At 32.5% G+C, this 24,587-nt stretch overlaps 1 protein-coding gene across 1 annotated transcript in view; it reads right to left on the reverse strand.

The window, feature by feature from the left end:
* LOC129908494 (cadherin-related tumor suppressor) overlaps positions 1-20,076 on the reverse strand; it is a 281,238-nt gene extending 261,162 nt beyond the window's left edge. Inside the window, exon 1 of the mRNA XM_055985041.1 lies at positions 14,380-20,076. Within this exon, the coding sequence (XP_055841016.1) occupies positions 14,380-19,866 (5,487 nt within the window). The 5' untranslated portion in view covers positions 19,867-20,076. The remainder of the gene's footprint in view (positions 1-14,379) is intronic.
* Positions 20,077-24,587: the final 4,511 nt, after the last annotated feature.

Raw genomic sequence — 24,587 nt, forward strand, 5'->3', positions numbered from 1 at the left:
TAACTCTTATCGGTTTTCAAGAAAATGTTAAGTGATATCATTTATTTCGTTCCTCACCACTTACATAAGATTAATTTCAAAAATATTCATTTGTATAATTTTCCAATTTGTTATAAACAACTATGCCCTTAACAAAAATTAGAATAACAAAATATTAGTTTAAGAGACAAAGTAAAGATTAACTTATGGTGTTATTATTAATATAAAAAAGAACAGAAAAAAAAATACCTGTGAGCATTTAACTTTCAAAAAACACTTAATGCGAACAAAAAAGTCGATGTTGTCTTAATGGAAGATATTAATAATTTTAAGACTTAAAATAATATGAACTGTGTTATCGGGAATTTATGAGGGTTTCATTTAGGTAGACTAGAGAATTATGATTCAAAGACTAACGATGTACATTTACATATCAGAGTAATTTTCACAACATCAACTTCAATAAGTAACAAAGAGAATAAAAGAAAATATTTATCCTTAGAGCCATCAAAAAAACGTTGTAAAATAAGACAAGACTTTAACAAAGAGAAATATTTCTAATAAAAAAGTTTGTACCTCAACTCTTTCGTTTCGATACATTTTCCTTGATTCTATCAATATTTTGGCCATGGGATTAAAAGATAAAATTAGTTATGGGTTATTAAGACTAAATGTGTAAAAAATTTGACCATTTAAAGTTTGATAGACAAAGAATGTGAAAAATGTGAGAGAAAGTTAAGACAAAAAAAAAATGAATTTCGGCAAATACATTTTTCATAAATTCCTCCGATCAGAAAAATTAAACAAAAACAACAAACGACTGTCAATCTTCAAAACCTTTCGGAAGTTAAGTTGAAAAAAAATTTATATATATATATTCAAACCACAAAAGGCAATATAATCGGACTATACAACAACTTATTGCTAAGCTTTATTGCTATCATTTACCATTAACATATGGTCTTTGCAAAAAAAAAAAAAAAAAATAAATAACATGTCATTACATCTGCGTTGAAACAAATTTGACTTTTCAATGAAAAAGACCACAACCAACTGTGTTTCCTGGATTTTCATGTATCGTGTCATTTAAGAAAAAAAAAAAATTTGAACACAAAAAAAAAAAACTCAACAAGATTATACCTACTCAAAAGGATCTTCACATATCTTTTTGCAATTTTCCACGAAATGTGTTTCAAGCTGATGCATGATTTTGAGCAGCCCTGTTCTGTTCCATTGCCCAAAAATAATATAATGATAAAGTCCCAAACATTGGTTTTGTGAAGAAGGGGCTATCTTTATATGGATTACACGCACAATCTACAATGGCCACAATAAAATTCAATTCACCGCTGGCTGCCTGATTCTTTTATTACAACATACAACAGCCGATTGCACCAGAGAAAAATATCCCAAAAGGACCAATAACAACAACAACAACAAAAATTACAACCATGAAAATAAATACAAGAAAAACAGTGATACGCGAAGCCAGAGTGGTTGATAAAAATTGAAGCGATTGAGGTAGATTCAAAAGCATGCAAGCGAGTTCCTCTTGTGATGCAAAGAACAACATCAAACTTTGAGAGACAGAGCGTATAAGATAGCAAACGCATTAAGATTGAGGGTCCTTTCCTGCTAACTTGGCGCGGTACATTCGGGTGGCAGAGTGAATAGAGTGAAACAGCGGCGGCGCGGCGGCGGCGTCCCCATTTATAACACACCAACCTCCGCTAAAAAAAAATAAAAACAAACGTAAAATGAACAAAACAAAAAAAAATAAAACTAAAAACGAGACAAATGCGATAAAGGAACAAATACACAAAGAAATAAATGAATCAATGGACCAGATGAAATAAATTTCCTCAAATCCTGATTACGACGAGATGAAGAACCCCAAAGTCACAACCGCATCAGAGAATCTACCTACCAGCCAACCAACCACCAACTTACTATACAAAACCTCCTGTTTTAGTTCAAGCTGCAAGCTGCTGCAAGACTCGATTTATGCACACACAGGAATTCCTCTCTGCACTCACAAAAGAGCAAATAAGTCCTTTATGTACTTCCTTATCGGTAATGTCTTTCCGAATCCATTCAAATTGTGAAAAGTAGAATAAAGAAGTGCAACATACGCTACGCACAACGCACCATTTCTCAATACTACTCTTTTTCAAGTCTAACTTCAAGTCCACGACCGACACGACTACATGCAATTCCGCGCGTCCTCTCAGCGAGATCTGTGCTAAAACCCGAGCGGGTTGGTTTCGATTTATTTTTATTTTTTTTTTTATTTAAAAAAAATCTGCATGTTGCATGGAATCCTTCTCTTTTTTATACTTTTAGCCACCATAAAGTAAATTTATTATAATTTTTTTTTTTTCTTCAACTTTCTGAGTCAGCTCTTTATCCTTGTTTTTTTTTTTCTGATTTTGTTTGCCTTATTACTGGGCCTATATACAAAAACTGATAGAGAAGACGTGAGAAGAGAAGTGTGGTTTTTTTTTTGTTTGGTTTGCTTTTAATCAGAATTGGTATCAGCAACTAACATTAAAAGCGCATTAGTGCTCTTTCAGATTTTGATAAAGAGACGACTTTGGACTTCAACTGGGATATGCTTGTGGTGGAATTGGTTGTTTATTTTTTTCTTTTCTTCTTAAATTTAAACTTTGTAAGAAGGAATAGTGCAAAAGGGACGAAAATTTAGTGTGCACTCTATTTAAAGTAAGGTAGAGAGAAGGGTGTTTATATTGGTTTGAATATCTAGATGAGTAGGAGAAATGGGTTTGTAGACATTTTTAGATACTTTACTTTTCACTTTGAACATCGTGAAAGTGTTGGCGGTGCTCTTCTATGATAACAAACAGAGAAAGTGAAGCAAGTTAATGTGTTCTCTTTCGATGAAGATGAATTATGTGCATTCTTTTGTGTACTGAAGGTTAGGACAATGTATTAATTAAACTTTGAGATTTATTTAAGATTTTTTAGACCTTTGTATTTACCAAAAGAATGAAAATTTTAAGTTAATCTGTTGTGCTATGGCCAATATTACTGAGGAAAACCGGAGAAAATATAAAAAAAAAAGGATCTGTCTCCAGTAATTAAGGCATCAAATACTTTAAGGTTCCAAATTGGGTAAAATTTTTAGATCATTCTTAAAAACTTCGGTCCCTTTCCGAGTTGAAAGAAAACGACATTTGTCCAGAGTGCCCCTAAAAAAGTCGAATCTTCTTCACTCTCGAACTACTGATAACACAGGTCAACACGAAATTTGTGCTTGGGTTGTGACTATGAAATTATGATAGCTATATTGATACTCATCTGGAAAACATTTTTCTTTTTTTTTTTTTAATTTACTTTTGAAGTCAGCAGAGCAATTTCCAGTATTCAAGAAAATCTGTCTTTTACAAAAATTGTCGGATGTAATTTTGGCAAAAACTCGAGAACGTCTTAACCGATTTGGCTGATTTTTGTTTTGTTTTCTTCATTTTAATGCTGTTTTCATATTCATATTCAGGAAAATAAAAAAAAAAAAGAAAATTAAGAAGACAAAAGAAAAATTAAATCGAAATTTTCGTTTTGTTCGAATTTTTGTCAAATGGGAGCTTGAGGCATTATTTGATACCTTCTATTTTCAATATTTATTGTAAAAGTAATTCACTCTGATGGTATTTTTAATCTACAAAAATAACTGTATCCAAACTGTAGCCAAACTAGTTCATATTGAAATTCTTTATATTTATTGAAACATTAAATTAATTTGTTTGCTTAGTATTTTTATTATTTTGTTGCATATAGAAAAGTCTAGAAAGTAATGGATCAAACGAAACTTAAGATCTCTCAGAATTTGGTAACTTGTTCAGCCCAAATCCGTACGGTTTTCGATTAAATATGCAGTTCTTGTGAAATTTCCCTACTTTGCATCAGTATTTTGCTTCCTGTGCCCATAATTGATTTTTGTTTTTTACAATTCTTTCTTTTCAACAAAACATTGCTTAACAATAAGAAACAATTAAAATTAATAAAAATATTTTTTATTTCATACGCCATAGCTATTTCTGCAAATTAATGAACAGTTCCAAGTTTCGTAAAAACTCAATTTCTTGCTTTTATTTCAGAGCAACAAGACCAAAAAAATTTGTATTGTGTAACTCTGGTTTATTATTTTTAAAACTTATCCCGGTATTGCAGTTTTTAAAAAAAGTATAAAAGTTTCCAAAGTTTAAGTTAGATAAAAAAATATTACAGTTTGAACTCAAAAAACAGCGTTTTTCAGAGCAAAAAAACCTTGTATTCATCAAAACTTTTTTGTTATAATTTAAGTCGAATAAAGTACTCAAGCAAAAATGTAGATCTTTCAATTATCTACATTTTATATCCTAACAGTTTTTTTTGTATAATGCACGGTTCAAAAAAATCTTAGGAGGCGAAAGGGTGATTATCTATTGTTTTGGTTTACCATGAACCCAAAAAGTGCAAATTAAACCCAAGCACAAAAAATATTTTTATTTTTGTCGACCTGTGTAATTAGATTGGTTCTCGTAAAATAATTAAAACTCCAATCCATGAGTATAAACCCTGTAAAAAGCACGCAAGTTGTTGTTGGTTTATTCGAATTTGAATAAAGAAACTATTATTTTAAAGGTTTATTAATGAATATTGATTTTTCTGTTGCGATGTTATTTTTTAATGTTTTTTAGGATAAAATGATATGAAAGTGCAAAAAAGAAAATTGGATTTGATGCAAAATTGCGGAGAAACGGTTGTTCGCAGAAAAAAAAGTTTTAGGACAAATTAAAATTGTAATAAATTCTTGATTGGTTGTAAAAAAAATCTTTCGAATCAGACGTAGTTTGGCAAAGATAAAGCTATTTAAAGGAAAAGAGAGCAAAAATCATAAAAACCGTTATAACTCGAAAACGGCACGAAAACGAGAAAATTACCTTTTAAGTTTTTCGACTTAAAATGACCTCAGAAATCCAAAATTTTCATTTGTGTTATCAGTTTGAATGGTACACAGATCTAGATCTAAACAAAACTCTTTTATACAAAACCCTTTCGTCCTCTTCAGCAGTCCAAATTAATTTATTCATTCAACAATCAAAAAAAAATCTGTCCAAATTGTTTAATCTTTAATCTAGGTGAGTTAATGACTTATCACTTGTCTGTGAAAATGTTTAGATAAATTAAAAATAAAAAAAAAAACCTGTGTATGCATCGGACAGCAACTGACAATTATTTTTGTACTTAAAATAAATTATTTAACAAAAAAAAAAAACCTTTAACTACTCTCCCATGGATTTAATTTAGGGCCCATGATATTTTTTAAAATCTTAAAAATAAAAAGCAACAACAACAAAAAAAATGCCTATTGCCATGACCATTGCTTTGGCTATATATCTGTAAAGTGTATAATTCCTCTTCACAGATCTCCCGCACTAATTTACGAACTGAAAGATAGACGATTTTATCTGCCAACTGACTAAGCAATAATTTACAATTCAAAAGGTGTTAATGAAAGGTTGGTATTAAGTTGCTGAGAGAAGTAAAAAAAAAAACACAAATTAAAAAAACAAAAAAAAAACAATTTTTGTATAAAGTTTCGATAGGGTTGGTTAACTTTGAGTTTTGCAAAAGGAATTCACTTAAAGGCTATAAATTAAGTTCAAAACAAGAAGAAGCTGTTGGTATGAAGTAGGAATTTGTGACTTGGTCTATCCCATTCGTCTACGAAGCAAGTGCATATAATATTTCAGTGTTAAACAACAGGAAATTGTTAATAACACACAAAAAATGTTTAATTTAATTTTTTGTTTTTGTTTACATCGTAATTAAATTCTCCCTAAAAATTGTGTTTTAGGGTTTTTTTAATTTCATTAAATTATGAATACCTATTCATTAAACACTGCACACTGCATGGGGTAAAAATGAACTTGCACAATAACTTCAAAAGTGTGTACTTGTGGATTTTCAGAAGTTTTAATATCATTTCGTTCTACATACAATGTTGTTGGTGTCTTAAAGTGAGGATATATATCTCTTAAAAATGCCACACACTGTGCAAGTCGTGTTGCCATGAAATTGGCACAAAAGGATGAACTGACTTATGGAGGTCGATATAAAAAAAAATTTAAAAAAAAAACGAAAAATCTGAATAAATGCTTGGATGACTTGTTGGCACTGGACAGTAGGAATTGCAATGCTTGAATACTTTAAGAGTGTTAAAAAAAAAATCCTTTTATGATGTTTTGCCATATTTTATATTTTTCTTGGTTACGTGTGGGCTTAATTTTTGTAATTCTGTGCGAATTGTTAATTTATATATTTTTGTTCAGCAAGTTGATTAGCAGAACTAATTGTAGATGTTCATAATATTGCGAGGGCAAAATTCATTGGAAATCTTCATAAATTTTAATTTAACATTTTTTTTTTCATAAGAAGTGAAAGGTTTTAAGTGCAATTATGACTAACCTTAAATTGTAATGTGCAATAGTGATCGTTTTGGAAGGGGGGAGATGTATATGAAGGATACCCAATAAGAATTGTTTTTGCTGAGATTGAAATCGAATGACAAAATTGTTAAGGGAAAATACATATTTTTTTTCCCATCTTCTTAAAACAATACGATTTCTTGTTAAAATAAGTGGATTTCGTTTAAACTCTGTTAGATTTAAAGTAAACCTCACTTCATTTAAATAAGAATTTTCTTTAACAAAAAAGAGGTTGTCTGTAAAGCCGGTTTACCGACGATGATTTTACGTGATAATGTCGTCAGAAAACAGGTTGTGTGCTTTTGTTTAAAATGAGTCAATAGAAGCGTTAACTTTTTTCAAACAATCATAATTTACAAGAAAAAGCTAAAAAAAAATACCTTTTTTATTTTCTCATTATATTAATTTTTTTATTTTAAAAGCTTACAAAAAAAATATGCAATTTAAAAGTCAAGTATTTCTTCTTAAGAATAAAACCATTTTTAAATTTTTACAATGCGCAAAAAGTATAAAAATAATTTATTGAAAACAATCATTTTCATCAAAAAAAGCAAAAAAAAACATGAATTTTTATTTTCTCATCATTAATTCCATTTATTCTCTAACAACCTATAAAAAATTTTATAACATCTGAAAGCTTATTGTCTTAGCTCAAAATATATATATATCGATCAGGTCCATGAGACATCTACAAAAAGAGCTAGAATTTTTTGAACTCGATCATATTTCATTAAAAAAAGCAAAAAAAAACATTTATTCTTATGTCCTCACGCTATGGAATCAATTTTTTTGTTTGACAACCTATAAAGAATTTTCTACCATGTGAAAGCTTATAATTTCACCTTTCATATGACGTATCAATCTCATTTCAAAGATGCCTACAAGAGAAGTAAGAATTTTTTAAAGTCAACCATGTCGAATTTCCAGACTGAGATTACGGTACTTCAGACACTGGTGGCTGTTCGGGGGGCAACAGATCTCGACTGGTGTTTTGATTTTTTTCGCAAGTTTCTTGAATTAACATTGTGTAGCTTGTAGTTAGTCTATCGTTATGTGTGATATACCAAATGAAAGGTAATTGTATCAGGATGCTCATAAAAGTTTAATAAAATTTCTATCTGCTCTTGGTCAAAAGTTGAATTCTAAAATTTTATTTTACCATTATCTCAAAATTGGGATTACGAAAATGATTGAAGCTTCGCTTACATATTGTTGTAGTCATGGTCTATCATTACTCCCTATACTTTATTCCAGTATCTATTAAAGAAAAAAAGATAAAAATAAAAAACGATGAAAATCGGTTAAAACTGGTAAAAAAACGTGTTTTTTTTTAAACTTGTTTCTTCCGTTATTCAGTCAAAACTCACTAAACGATTCCAAGTATTTGCACATGTATGCATAAGGCAAACCGACATGTTTTATAACTTTGAGATTTTTTGAACGTTAAAAAAAAAAGCTAAAAATCAAAAATTACCCAAAAATACCCCTAAAAAACAAGGTGTTTTCAAAAATTCATATTTCGAAACGCAGAGTGTTGGAAAAAAATCCGTATCAGACCCCTAATTTTTTGTTCCCTCATCGTTCACCTGGCATCTTTAGAATTGTCAAAAAAAAATTCCTTTACCCAAAATCATCATTTTGTAATAGCCCCAACACGTGTACAACGTTCAAACAAAACGTTATAGCTTAGTTTAAAATTTTTTAAAATTTTTTTCTTAAATGCAGTTATTCTTAAATTAGACTCATCTTTCTATAGCAAAAAAATCTGCCCAAAAATTAGCCCAAACTTCATCTTTCCGTTTTACCCCTGTTTACCCTATTAATTGGCGGAATTTTTAAAAATCCTTCATTTGGATTAAGTTTTAGGTTATTATCTTTCAAATAAGCTATAGAAGATTTTTGTATCTCTAATACATAGTTTATTTTTAATTTTTAATTGAAATTTTTGCAGCGAGAGTGGAACGTTAGAAAATGACGTCACTTTGTTGTGGTAGCTGCCATGGTTCATCGATTTATAAGACGTTATCTTGTCAAAAATAAAAAAGTTGTGTTATAAAAATAACAAATTATTATTACCCTCAATGATAACTTTCATTTTCATCGAATTATCTACTAATTTATTTACGCTTTAAGAAACTGAAAAGGAAACGATTTCCAGGTTTTGTAAAATATTAAAGCTAGACAAAAAAACGATTTTATTAAATTCAATCAGAAATTGTATTTAATTTAAATGGAAATTCACTTTAAATTATAATGTCTTCACATAAAAATAAAAAGATTTTCTTATTCAATTAAATGAATTCTTTTAAATTAAAAAATTAAATTAAAAAATACAGATTCTTTTCGGATCAAGCATGGCATTTTTTTTCCGTGTATTTCGGGCATTCATATTTTTTAAAACATTTTTTCTCCCATATCAGTCTTACAAAGTTCAGAAAAAAATTAATCCAATACACTTTAAAGTAAATCCAAAATCTTTGGAATTGCTTATAATGAACTTAGTCCTAACGGAAATAACTTATGGTAAGTGAATTTTGCAACTAGTTAGATGAATTAAATTTAACTACATTACTTCAGCAAGTTTGCTCGAACTAATACTCCTATCCATTGTAGAAGAAAACCGATGAAATGAATATTGGTTGCAAATAAAGATCCAAAATTAATTGTTCTGTTTAATGTATTAAAAAATGGGTTTGATCATTTCCTGCTATTTTTTTTTCTTCTCCCTTTTAAATGATATTATATTGTTTATTCAAGAAAACTACAAGATTCTCTTAGGCACTAACCCATCATGTTCTGTCAATTATCCTCATAACAAAATACTAATAACTAAGCAACCAATTTTCCAATTATAAAAAAACCAATCTGTTAGTTGTTTCCTTATTTCTTAATACCCCATCTAACCTATACGAATAGCAAATACAATTTTCCTAAGTAAAGTTATTTTATTCAAATCATTTTCTCCATCATAATAAAGATGGTTAATAAAAATGGAATTAAAACAAAAATACAAAAAAAAAATCCCACAAAAAATGGAATTTACATGTTTCTTATTACACTGAAAAAAAAAAATATATAAGGCTTCCTAAATCTATCCCATAAAAATAACGTCCTCAGCAATAAAGTCACTCATTGGTAGACATTTCTATAATCACTTGCAATTTTCTTTACCACCATAAAATCTCATGATGATTTCAAGAAATAAAAAATAATAAAAAAAAAAAAGAAGAAACATTCTACCATTCCTTTTAAAAACCTTCTGCATAACTAGAATGAGTCCTCTTCACGAAAAGAACACCACTATACACACCTAATTACCGAACAAAATAAATTGCTACGACGACTTAACTAGCCAACCAACTTGGGTATAAGTTCTTGCAAAGTCTCCATCAGCAGCATCGGCATCATGAGGACTCGCTCTTGGGTCTTTCTTGATGGTCTATCTTTCAATATGCACAAGGTAATCCAATGGTATCGATTCAAATGTCTTTATACGATAAAAGCCTAGCCCTAGTGGTGTGACTTGTCCACCATTACCAGAGCAATAATAAATGTTAATCCATTATTTGATTTATGAAATTTTATTTTTCTACGAGTTTAAAAAAAAAAAAAAAAAAAAAAAAAACTCTTTTGCTTCTCGATTTTTATGATCCCCTCGTTTCGGTCCTCATCATCATGGCCGCCATATTCTCATTCCACCATTATCATCGTCAGGAGACTCATCGAAATAAAGAAGAAGAAAAAAAAGTGCCACAAAAAGTGAAACACGAGAAACCACTTCTTCTTCTTCTAAATAAAAAGTATAAAAATAATTCGCACTTTTCTCTACCATCGAATCCGAAACCTATGCACACACAGAAGACACACACAAGTCGCAGTCTGTCTTCTGGACTTTTTTAGAGACCTTCCAAAGCATATCACTTTAAGTTAAGTCAAAAGTCTCCCCCCCTTTTTCTCCACTTTATTAGTCTACACTCGATTGGAGGGAGTGAAGTGGAATGGAAATAAAACGGTTCTTAGGCAACTCACTTCAGTAAAAAGAGTTATACAGAAGCACCTTCATTCGTTGTCGTCCGTGTCGTAGGACATTTTGCTGTTCGAAAACTTGCCTTGGCAACTAGCTAAAGGTATAAGTATCCACAGATAGAAGTTGCAATTTGTTATCCAAACCAATGGTCTTGCATGGTCTCTTCATTTTTTTTTTTTTTTGTTTCTTTTCAAAAAAAAATTAAGACTGCATAACACGTTCTTTGAAGATAAGAGCTGAGAAAAATGACAAGGGAATTATTAATATGGCGAAGGTGTTTAACTTTATAATTAATTTATTGACAAAAATGGAAATAGGGTCTTTCTATTTTTGGCCTGTGTCAAAAGATCTGCGATATCAGAAGGTCCCTACGACGCACGAGTTTTTTACTTTGTTTTGCAACTTTGTCAAGACTTCAAGAAGTCTACAAGAGTCATTTATACTTTAGAAAAACTTCATGTGAATGCATTGAATTTAGACAACTTAAACACAAGTCTAAATTTTTTTCAGGAGGTTTACTTTACCCCCAGGGCACATTAACTTTCAATCTTTTCAAAACAACACCATTACAAGAAAAAAAAATGATATTTCCTTCTCAAGAACTATATCTGTCAAAATTGTCAACTTTTGATCGATTACCCAAAATGATGGCAGGAGACAACTTATTATTTTTTAGTCTTTTCCCCCTTCGTTCCAGTCCCTCCTACAACACAATAATGCCCGACTTGTGTGTTAAACATACGTTATTAGATGATTTGGCAATGTCTCAACTGTCAAAAATCTCAAGTTGTCATTAATCAATATTATATTACTCCAATTTTAACTTGATGCAGTATCTACACATTCGCCTACTTAAGACTTAAAAAAAAAAATAATATGCGACAACATTCAATAAGCTTTTTGACGACCAACGACGACAATCAATCCTATAAAAAAGTAAATTCGACTTGAATGTCAATCCAAAATGGAATGGTTTGGTTGTTGTGGGGTTCTATGGTTTATATATGATAAATGAATAACAACTGGCCAACATTCACCACAAACTCGAATGACATTCCGTTTCTTCTGTAAATTAAATTGAAAAATGAAAAAAAAATCAAATTTAAACGATTGTGAATGAGTCAAATTAAACAAAATGGGTAAAACAAAAATGTGACAGCTTTAAGACCGCCCGCAGAGGTTTTTTTTAAGATCAAAAGACTTGTACACTCATGACAGAAAATTGCCGCGCTAACGTTTTGGCGATTATAAAAAAAATCGACTTTTAATTTTTGTTTTGTTATTGTGAATACAAAATAAATTTAAGAACCATTCACAATGATATAATATTTTTTCTAAGAATTTTATTGAAATTTTGCTGAATCATAAAATGATCTTCAAGAAGACATTCAAATTCAAATTCAAATATAATTCCTAGAAAAGTGATGATGGTTGGTTGTATGTTGGTATCGTATAAAAGATGAAGAGACAACTCAAGTGTTGTCTACTTCATAGTCAGAAGAAGAGTGATGAAGTGACACTTGAATTTGAATAGAAATTTTTGTAAAGATTTCATGAAAAGTGTTTCAACTTTAATGGAACGAATGGAGGTGTAGAGGTGGGAAGGAAAATTCAAAAGACTATGTAACAAAAATAAAAAAAAAAAATAAACTGAAGAAAAATTGAAATTGCTTAGTAACGTATAATAAGAATATTTCCTCTTTAAAGTGTTCCATTTAATGTGATTATAGTTTTTTTTTTTTCTGTTTCTTTAACAGTATAAAAAAAGACGAGTACTTTGCGTGCTTTATTTGCCTACCTTGAAATTTGAATTTTATGTAGAATGTAAGAAGTCAGACAAGCTGATAAAAAAAAGTGGTTTACGGACGATAATTTTACGTGATAACGTCATAAGAAAACAGGTTGTGTGCTTTTGTTAACAAGAAAATCACTTCCATAACCCAAAAATCCATTTTTTTTATATAACAACCTATAATACATTTTATACCATCTGAAAGCCTATTATTTAAGCTCAAAATATTTATATCGCCCATGTCTGTGCGACGTCTACAAAAAGAGCTGGAATTTTTGAACCCAATCAGTTTTCATAAAAAAAAAAACAAAAATATCAATTTTTTATCTTCTCATTCCATTAAATCAATTTTTCGCTCTGACAACCTATATTAAATTTTATATCATAAGAAAGCTAATTATTTGACCTATAATATGACGCTCCAATCATATTTTTTCGATGCCTACAAAAAAAGTTAGAATTTTTTAAAGCCAACCATGTCGAAATTTCAAACTGAGAATACGGTACTTCCCATACTGGTGGCTGGCAACAGATCTCCACAGGTGTTTTGAGATATTTCTGAAGTATCATCATGCTCAATAAAGTGAAATTAAATTTGTATCTGTTCTAGATCAAAAGAAAGAAACCGCACGGTTATAGACTAAATATTCTATAAGTTTGAGATTTTTTAAACGCTACGAAAAATTTAAAAAAAAAAAAATAAAAAACTCAGCCAAAAATACCCAAAAAAAAGTAGATATTTTTCAAAAATTCATATTTGAAAACGCAGAGATTTAAAAAAAAATTTGTATTAGACCCTCAATTTTTTTTATTATCTTTCAAATGACATTTTTCAAATTGTCAAAAAAAATGTCCCCTACCTATAATCACTACTTTGTCAAAGGTCTAACTCATGATTTAGTTTTAAGAAACAATTTATAACTTGGTTTTGAAATTTTTTAGAATTTGTTCAATATTTTTGTCAGCCTTACAATAAATTTATCTATCGAATAAAAAAAATCAACTTTCTTCAACGTTTAGAAAATAGCCACTTTTTTGCAATTTTGTTTTACCCCTATTTACCCTATTAAATGAGGAAATTTTTAAAAATCCTTCATTTTTATTCAACTTTAGGTTATTATCTTTCAAATAAGCAATAAAAGATATTTGTATCTCTAATAGTAAATTTTAATTTTTAATTGAAATTTTTGCCGCACTGCGAAAAATTTCAAGTGGAACGTATAAGAAAATGGCGTCACTATTTCGTGGTGGCTGCCATGGTTCATCGATTTTTAAGACGTTATCACGTCAAAAAAAAATGAATAACAATTATAACTTAACAATAAAAAAATCACTTAACTTAAAAAAATTAAAAAATCTTGTAATCGTATATCAAAAAAGTTCAAAAAACGCATCAACCAACTATTCAAATAATTAATTTTCCGATTTCTTTTTTTTTTTTGAACACCATTGTACGAAAAATTCCACTGTCAATCCATTCGATATAATTTTATAAAGTAGCTACATACAAAATTTAGTGATTGATTAATTGTTCATAACTTTTAACTTGTGCTTTTTCTCTTCAGAATTGCTCCAATAAAAATAATTAAAATCAGAAGCCAAAATTCTATTGAATCATAAAATGCGACAGCAAAAAAAAAAATATTAAAATTTATTTATATTTTCATTGAAACCAAAAATGGATTTCTTTATGAAATCGCACAAAACTTAATCTTCTTTATCTTCTTTTACCAAAAAGTCACGTTGAATTATAAATTTGTTACATTGGAAAAAGTCTATACTAGTTGTATTTCACGTAGATAATATTCCTTTAGGCATATCCATTATACAGTAATCATGCTATATACTTTACTAACAACCTAACCTATGCCACCTATCTGTTTCAAATTCATGGCAAAATTTTCTAATAAATCCAGAAAAGGCAATCATTCCAAGAATAAATTGCACCTTAAATATATATACAAATACCTTTTTTGCCTGCTGTTATGCATTCCATAAACCCAGAAGTACTATATGCATAATCAACTTAAAACGAAGCCCTGATATATGACATGCAAATATCTAACAACAACAAAAAATTCAATAACACTCACCTTAGTACTTGTGGTCCTTAGTGCACCGCCCAATGCAATAGCATAAACTTCAATCTCGTACGTATCAACTCCAGACTCACGATCCAATTCCTTAGCTGTTGATAGAATTCCCAATTTTGTATCAATATCGAATAAACGATCAACTTGTTTATTTGCACCGCCATTTATACCAACACTTGTCACATTGGTCACGTAAAACTCAATTTCGGCCGAATTGAGGCGAGCACTAACCGTCAATATACTCGTACCCGTTGGTTCATTTTCATAAACACTACCGATTTGCTCTCGTTGATCGAATACCGGACCGTTATTAATTGCCGATGTTGCAATAATCGTTATATAAGCATCGGAGCTTTTGCGTTCAGATTGTACCGCTTCGTCAGTGGCTTTTAAGGCTAATTGGTAACGAACTTCAGGGTTTGCAATTGATCGTTGGAGGGAAATCGCTCCCGTGTTACGGTGTAACTTGAACAAATCTGTATTTCCATTAACCATTTCGTAGGTCACTAAGCCGTTTGTACTAGAATCAGCGTCACGAGCGTTGACGTACATAATCACCGATCCATCTCGACCTGGATTCACATGATTCTTACTATGCAGTGGGAGAATCGCTGCATTCATCGACACAAACACTGGCGCATTGTCATTAATGTCCTCAACTATCACTGTCACAATCTTCTCTGCCGAAAGTCTCTTTGCCGGAGGATCAGCCTGATCAGTTGCCACAACTGTCAATCGAAAAGTATCAATTGTCTCCCGATCAATTTGTCGCAACGTGTGAATCACTCCGGTAGTTCTATTAATTCCGAAATGTCTTCCCCCACCAACTTCAGGTTCTTGTTTGGAAATTGCATAAGTCACTTTTCCATTCGCTCCAGAGTCTGGATCTTCAGCTGTCACTGTGACAATTGGAGTTTTGATAGCAATACCCTCCTTTATCTGCCGAACAATCGCTGTGTTAGGGAAATTCGGTGGATTGTCATTTTCATCCACAACATTCACGGTAAACATGATGGTGGTGGACAGTCTCGGTGTACCCCCATCTGAGGCAGTGATATTCAATATATAAGTCGTAGTATCTTCATAGTCCAAAGACTTATGCAAATACAACGACCCACTTATCGGATCAATGTGAAACGTATCCTTCCGATTGCCCGCCGATATCGAAAACGTCACCTGGCTATTCATTCCCAAATCCGAATCACTCGCCCTAAACTTCATCAGCTCCGTACCAATCGGACTCGTCTCCCTCACCGAAATCTGTGTATCTGTTTGCGTAAACTCTGGCGCATTATCATTCTCATCCAACACTTCCACACTAATTGTCGTACTCGCTGACAGCTGTCCCTTCAAAGCAGCATCCCTCGCCACAACTGTCAACTTATAAACCGCCTTTGTCTCCCTATCCAATTGTTTTGCCAACGAAACCTGACCCGTTGCATCATCCACCGCAAATCTACCATCCTGATTGCCATCCGTTATCGAATAATACACATCACCATTCAAACCCTCATCGGCATCGATCGTGTAAACCCTTATAACCTGTGTCCCAACACCAGATCCCTCCGATATTTGCACTTTATATGGCGCCCGCAAAAACTGCGGTGCATTATCATTAACATCCGTAATGTAAATCCTCACTTTAACCTTATCCCGCAATCTTTGCAACCCATTATCACTTACAATCGCCTCCAATTGCAAGAAATTCTGATTCTGATTCTGCACCAATTCTTCACGATCGAACGGATGCAGTGTCTTAATGAAACCGTATCTCGAATCAATCGTAAAATCAGCCTCTTGCGATGACAGTGAGAATATCAACTCGGCATTCCGGCCAATGTCACGATCATATGCGGTCAATTTGCCAACAAATGAATCCACCGGCTCATTCTCCGGTATGCTAAAGGTGAACGTTTGATTGGTAAACTGCGGTGCATTGTCATTCTCATCGATGACATGAATAATCACCGGCACCACCGACGATCGCGACGGTTGTCCGGCATCCTTACAAGCAATTGTCAATGAATAATAATCCTTTTCTTCCCTATCCAACTGAGACTTGACAAACAAATATCCATCAGGGAATATCCCAAATTTCCCCTCATTATTCCCCTCAATTATTTCATACGATATCCTTCCATTTGCCCCCAAATCGGCATCAGAAGCGGCCAATGCAAAAAACCGCGCATTCACCGGTGTCGATTCCAACAGAGACGTCTCATAGGACGTATGATCAAAGACAGGTGTATGATCGTTAACATCAGCTATCTGTATGGTGATGGTATTTTTCGACGACAGCGCCATCGGTGTACCACCATCAGTTGCTGTCAGCTCAACGTGCAAAACTGTCCCCGGCTCAGCACGGATCGGTCGATTCAAGTATAATACCCCAGTTGCAGCACTAATACGAAATTGCTCATCGGGATTGTATGTAAGACTATAAGATACATGACTATTAATTCCCGAGTCTCTATCACGAGCCCGTGACAAGTAAACCTCTTGACCAACGGCAGAATTCTCGGGCAGCAAGATCTCATCACGATCGTGGGCAAAAATTGGTGCATTATCGTTTAGATCTAGAATCGATATGTTGACTGTTGTACGGCCGTATGCCAATCCGGTGCGGGCAACTATCGTTAAAGTATATTGAATCATCGATTCACGATCGATCCGTTTGGCTGTTGTTATGACCCCGGTGCGAGGATTTATTTCGAAATTTTCATCAGGATCACCAAAGACAATGGCATATTCGATTGGTTGTTGTTGTTGGTGTTTGTTCATTGGTTTAACTTGTACCTTTCCCACTTCACGGCCAATATCGGGATTTGCTGTGCTCCCATGATCCTCGACAATCTGGAATTCATATCCAGTAAAGGAGTCAAAATCTAAACTTTCCATTTTTGATTGTTTAAGAATTTCAACGATCGCATCGCGTTCCGATCGACGACCGCCATGATCCTTTGATGAAATTTTTAACTTGTATAAAGCTTTATTGGAGCTCTTTGTCGATGATGTGGATCCCGATCCCGATCCAGCCGCCGACGATTGACGCAAATTACCACGCAAACTGATCACCCCCGAACGACTATCAATAGTAAATAGATCATCAACATCGCCGCTCTCCAGCTTATAAGTAATTAAAGCATTATCACCAAAGTCACGATCAGTCGCACTAACCTTCAATATCGACGTTCCAATCGGTGTATCGTCGGCAATTGTTTGGAAATATTGTTTGGGATAAAATTCCGGACTATTATCGTTGATATCCTCGACGGTTAAATAGACGGTAGCAGTTGATGATTGCGGTGGTGCACCCTGATCGCGAGCTACCACAAAAATCTCATAATGTGCGATCGTCTCACGATCTAGCTCATGTTTGGTTGTTAATTGACCAGTCAACGAGTCAAGGGCGAATTGATCGGGATATTTTTGTTGAACGATCGCTGGCAATGTATAGGTGACACTGCCATTCGTTCCCTGATCGTGATCGGCGGCTGTAAGCATTGCAACTAAAGCCTGGGCTGGGGTATTTTCACTTAAACTCACATTGATGTGTGGTTGGGAAAATTGTGGCGCTTCGTCGTTCTCATCGAGTATGGTAACTTTAAGTTCGGTGTGTGCCCATTTTGGATTGGGTCCGCCATCCCGCGCCGATATATTTAGTTCGACGGTGCCCTGAATTTCACGATCTAAAGCGGCGCGTGTTGTTATCAAACCAGAGGCGGGATCAATGGTAAACCATTGCTTGTCGTTGCCGGAGACGAAGGTGTAGGAAATTTGTGCATTGACCCCAGTGTCTTCATCGGTGGCAGTGATGCTAGCGACATAGGTACCCGGTGGAGCTAGTTCACTCAGAACCGCAGTGTATTCTGATTTCTCAAATACCGGCTCATGATCATTGACATCGTTCACATGAATGATGAGGTATGCGGTAGCTGTTCGTTGTGGTGTTCCTTTGTCAATGGCCACCACTGTAAGATTGTACTTTCCGATCTCTTCGCGATCAAGTGCACCATTTACACGCACAATATCAAAACTGGGTGTTTTTTCCAAGCGGAAATGTTGCATCTCATTGCCCGATACAATCCTGATGCTAGTGTCACCATTTAAGCCCTCATCCATATCAACTACAGATACTGCAGCTACTACACTGCCATTTGGTGCGTTCTCGTCGACAGTGGCAAAACTGCCGGTTGGTGGAAAATACTGGAATCTTATCACTGGATCATGATCATTGGTATCGACTAAGCTGATGGTGACATAAGTGCGTCCATCTTGACGAGGTGAACCATGATCACGGGCAAATACAGTGAACACGCAACTTTTCGAACACGAGTCGGTTTGGCAATTGGGGTCTTTACACGATAGACGTTGGGTCGTCGAAATGACACCTGTCTCTGGGTCGACGGTGAATTGAGTCTCGGAATCGGACAGGTAGTATGTGATCTTGCTATTATCACCCAAGTCATTATCGGATGCCATGACTTGGAGAACCGGTGTACCAGGCGGTACGGATTCAATTAGTGAGGCGTTGTAGTCGCTGTGATCGAAAATCGGTGGATTGTCATTTACATCGACAATGGTCACATTGACCTGGAGGTATCCGAAGAGTGGTGGATAGCCTCCGTCACGGGCGGAGATGTTTAGTGAGTAGAATCCGCAAGATTCGCGATCGAGGCTTTTGGTAGTTTCCAAATGGAGGTATGACACATCACCGCTAGGATTGGTGGTTACAGCGAGGCGGAACTTGTTGTCATGATCGCCGTCGACAATGCGATAGTCATCGGTGACACTGTTCACACCTGTGTCGCGATCGGTTGCTGCGTCAAGAAGGATACGAGTTCCTGAGGCGGCACTTTCTGGAAAGGAAACCGCTATACTGGGTTCGGGGAACTCTGGCGGGTTGTCATTCACATCGTTCACGGTGATGCGGACTTCGATGGGATAAGTTGGTTGACTGGATAGCACCACCAGATCGTAGCGGTCACGCATTCCTTCGCGATCGAGGACCATGTTAGTTTTGATTTCGCCGGTATTTTGGTCGAGGGTGAATTCTCGAGGTGGTTCATTGAAGCGATAGGTGAATCCTGGTTCGGTTGTTATTGAGCCGACTACGGTACCCCGAGGTTTACCTTCGTCGACATTTAAATAGACCGTTTTATCAACTGCTCGCGATTGCATTTGTCCACTTCCGTCGGCGGATGATCGTCGTCGTGGAAATGCTGTATATTGGGCGGATGATGATAGACTTCCCGGACCCGGGCCGGGTACATGGACGCCATTGACGACAATGCACGATAGACTTAAGAAACCGATTATTATCGTTAAGAGCCATTTGCTAGTAAAGTATTTCGTTTTTATTGATTTCAGTTTTATAGTTCTCGATGATAACGTTGTTGTTGATGATTTTGTTTGGACTACTTTGTTTGTTGATATGACACACATTCTGGGCACCGATTCGTTCACCAATCGGCTGCAGAACGTCATAATTGCTTGAGAGCGTAATTTTTAGTAAAATTTTGTTGCTTTTGGTTTTTGTACTTTTGAATTAAACATTGATCCATTAGGTGATCTAGCACACTGATTTTTTTTTTTTAAATGCTTTTGATTTTTTAAAAGTGTTTGCCGGCGTTAACACTTTTTATTTGGTGAATGTAATATTTTCTACGGCGAGTAAGAAGACCGCGTTACCACGAAACCGCGGCATTTTTGCGCGCTATTAAAAAAAACCCGAAACAGAGAGGGATTGTATGAAAAAATTTTATTTTTTTGTTTCTTTTTTAGACTCACTTAAATATAGATTTTTGTATTTTCTTAAATATAAGAGCACTTTTATGTTGATTTACACTGAAGTACACTGTCACACCAAATTTATCTGGAAGAAAAAAAAAAAAGAAAATTAAGTTAGATTTATATGAAAAGTTATTTGTGTCTGTAAAATAAAATGCACGACTGTTGTCGCACGTACTTGCTCTTGCAGCTCAAAGCTGGATCTAAATTTAAAAAAAAAATTGATATTGGGGAAGAGCCGACATTTAGGGCAAAATTATGTTGAATGAAAAAATTTTTTTTTGTTATTTTACTTTTTTGAGAAAAAATAAAAATGCAGTTTTATTGCCACTGCTTTAAATATTACGTATACAAAGTTTAATCAAAATCGTTAGAGCCGTTTTCGAGAAATTCGTAATATCGTATTTTTTTGTATGGGAGGTATACGTTCTAAACGAGATATAAAAAAACAAAAAAAAACCAACTTTCAGAATTCCATAAAAATCATCTATACCAAATTTGAAGAAAATCCATCCACCCGTTTAGGCTGTGGAAATGTGTACAGATGGACGCACAACCGCACAGACGCACAGACGCACAGACGCACAGACGTACAGACGCACGGACGGAATTGCGAGACCCACTTTTTTGGAATTCTCCATCATCGTAATGTTGGTTTTGATTAAAACCTCAATTTTTTTTTTCGACACGAAACCAATACTTGCCCTATATAGAGCAAGTAAAAATTCAAATAATGTCTTTTGGATTAAATTGAAGAATCAAAATCAACTCTACATACTCTTTCTTGGATTTATATTTTTTTTAGTAAGTAAAACTAAATTATTTGAGGAAGAAAGTTTAATTTTAAACGGTTATAAAAATTAAGTTCAAGGGTTTTTTAGTATTGAATACTTCTTATGCATTTGTGAGAAAAATAAAATAAAAACTTTTGAACTATTTACGGTGCCTTTTAGAGCACGGATTTTTTGTTTGCTCTTTTTGTACTCTAAACGAATAAAATTTGTTTTTTCGAAGCTATTATTTATTTTTAAATTTAACACAATTTTTAATTTTTTTTTTTCTCAAAATCAGTTTTTTGAAGATGGGTTAGTAATACATTTGAAATTCTGGTTGATCAATAAATTTCTAAAGAATGGCATACATTAACGATTTTCAAAAAAAAAAAAAGAAAATTGTAAAAATTCTTCTTTTTCGAACTACATATTACGTATGCATTAAAAGATTACTCATAATAATTTTTTTATGTAAAAATTAGAAAAAAAAAATATTTTTAATTTAATTTTGTAAGAAATGTAGTAAAACTTAAATAATAATATAAAATTTCTTACAAAAACATCTTTTTAAATATTTGTATTCTTTTAGAAAAAAAATGTAGGTATATCAAAAATTGACATATAATAACAAAATTTCAAGAGTTTTTTATTGCTTCGTTTTCAAAAAAAAAATTTAAATTTACAATATTTTTTTTTTAATCAAAAAAAATGTTTTTTTTTAACATTTTCCTTAACAACGAAGAAAAAAATAACAAAAATAATAAAAAATTATTAAAATTATTTTTATTTTAAGTGGAGTGATTGAATATAATCCAATATAAGTTCAAGTGACCTCAACTCCAAAAATTTATAAAGCGTTTCGCCCAGGTACGACAGATCTAACTGATGAGCCCACTGTCGTACCTGGGCGAAACGCTTTATAAATTTTTGGAGTTGAGGTCACTTGAACTTATATTGGATTATTTTCCTTAACTTTCACATAATAGTATTCAAATGTGTTCGTTGAAATCAATTAAATGGCTTACGAGTAAATCAGAAATCAAGAAAATGGTTCTATGATCAGGAACCGTTGATAACGGTTAAAATATATTGTTTTATTTCAAAGGTAGGACACACAGGTATTTTTTAAATCAAAATAAACAAAACCGTTTAAAAAAAAAAAAAAACATTTCCATTATGCTCATATGACAAGTAGGTATGTTGATTTTGGATCTTAAACAAAATTTAAATTTTTCTTTTAGGGAATCAATCGAAACCCTTAACTTCATTTTTGAAGCAAATCGCTTCAGTAGATTGGGCCGCAGCTCGAGAGATATACAAACAGGCAGAATTTCGGGACCCATTTTTTTAACACTATTTACACTCGTAGTGTCATGCTTTAAATCGAGTTCGATTTTTTTTACAAATAGTAAACTTGCCCCTTTTAGTGCATATAGAAGGTGAAAACTAAAGTTTTATTAAAAACTAATTCCAAAAACCTGCAGCAGTTTATAAATACAGACAAAATTCCGAAACAGACTATTTTAGCATTTAATGTTACACACAAGGGACAAAACGCTCCGTTTTTTTACAAAATAATTTAAAATTGACCAAGGGTTTAGGAAATAGGTAGATGGTTTGTCATGCTAACTTTATACGATATGAGGTCGAAAACAGTTTTTAATTTTTTTTTGAAAAAAACTAAAAGCGCGGCAATTTTTTGAGTTTGCAGTTTTTATATTAACCCAATGCGGCAATTAATTGGCCAAAAAAGATTTTAAATTGACCAAGGATAGGAAATAGATGGTTTGTCATGCTAACTTTATACGATATGAGGTCAAAAACAGTTTTTAATTTTTTTTGAAAAAAAAAAAACAAAAAGCGCGGCAATTTTTTTGAGTTTGCAGTTTTTATATTAACCCAATGCGGCAATTAATTGGCCAAAAAAGATTTTAAATTGACCAAGGATAGGAAATAGATGGTTTGTCATGCTAACTTTATACGATATGAGGTCAAAAACAGTTTTTAATTTTTTTTTGAAAAAACCAAAAGCGCGGCAATTTTTTTGAGTTTGCAATTTTTATATTAACCCAATGCGGCAGTTAATTGGCCAAAAAAAGTTTAAAATTGTCCAACGATTTAAGAAATACAGGGTGTGTCATGCTAACTTCATATGGAATAGGGTTAACAAAAAATAGATTTTATTTTGTTTTTTTTTTTTTTTTTGAGTAAACCAAAAGAGATATATTATTTTCGATTTCACGGCATAATTACGGCAATTAAACTTTGAATAATGAGCGAAAAAAAAATTGAAATTGATCAAAAATTAAAATTTGTCATGCTAACTTTATATAGGTAAAGTTAGCATGACAAGCCTTTGTTTACCGATTCTGACCAAACTAAGTGCGTGGCAATTTTTTTGACTTCACGGCATAAACACGGCAATTATGCGGCAATTATTATTGAGCCAAAAAAAAATTAACTTTTCAAAAGTTGTCACGCTAAGTTTATACGGGTAAATAATTAAAATAAAAAAGCAAGCCCAAAAACTGATACTTGACTAATCCTAAATCACACTCAATATTATTTTCGCAAATCAAACTCATTAATTTAATTTAATTTTTCCTGGGGGTCTGCCTAAAATTGCAGAGGGTCCGTGACAGCTTTTCCATAAAGCATCAGAAATGCGTCTTTAACATTATTCTAATGTGACGCTCAACAAACTTTGTTCTTTTTATCTTTTTATCTAATTTCCTCACTCCATTTAATTGCATTTTCTTACTTGTTCTTATTTTATAAGCCCATAAGCAACAGGGTAATAATAATAATAATAATAAGCAATGGAATAATTTTTATATAGATACTATACAAATAAAGAGGTATATTGTGGACAGTTGAGCATTTTATAAATATTTTATTGTAATAAATTATAAATGTGTAAATAACTTAAAAAATGAATAATTTTAAGGTTAATTTTGTTAATTTTAAACACCAATTTAAAAATTTTAAACAAATTAATCAAATATTTAAAATTAGTATTTTGTTTTTAGTATCCATAAATTATTTAATAAAAACAATAAATTAAACAAAAAACAGATGAAATAGACACCTTAATTTTTCCTAAAATTATGTAAGTGAAAAATACAAAACAAAACTATTCATAAAAAAAAAAAAACAACATATAACAACAAATTAATTGATTTATTAAAAGTTTATTAGGCCATATTCATTTGCAAGAGCTTATCCAAAACTATTTTTCTTAATCCAAAACGAAACAAGTTGTTTCTTTTAAGCAATCCCTTTCTAGCTACCTGAACATTCATCATTAAGTTGTTCCACCAAAAAGCTTTATTAGCCTTTACACACAAAATTATTAGCCGGAAGTTACTAAAACCTTTATATTTTTGTATCTCTCTCTCTCGATTACAAATCCACAAAAATTTCCAATACAACTTAATCTTAGATAAGTCTATAAATCTTTTTCTATTATGTAGACAAATAAACATAACGCTATTTAACAAGGAATAACTTTGAACATAGATCAATGTCATATAGCCGTGTGGCACCATACTGTTGGATATATCAATTTACTAATTCTTTTTAAAACAAAATTTTTACAAAAAAAAAAAATAATATTTTTTTGGAAATAAATCATTGGATCCTAAT

The sequence above is a fragment of the Episyrphus balteatus genome, chromosome 1, assembly GCF_945859705.1.
Source record: "Episyrphus balteatus chromosome 1, idEpiBalt1.1, whole genome shotgun sequence".
Taxonomy (NCBI): domain Eukaryota; kingdom Metazoa; phylum Arthropoda; class Insecta; order Diptera; family Syrphidae; genus Episyrphus; species Episyrphus balteatus.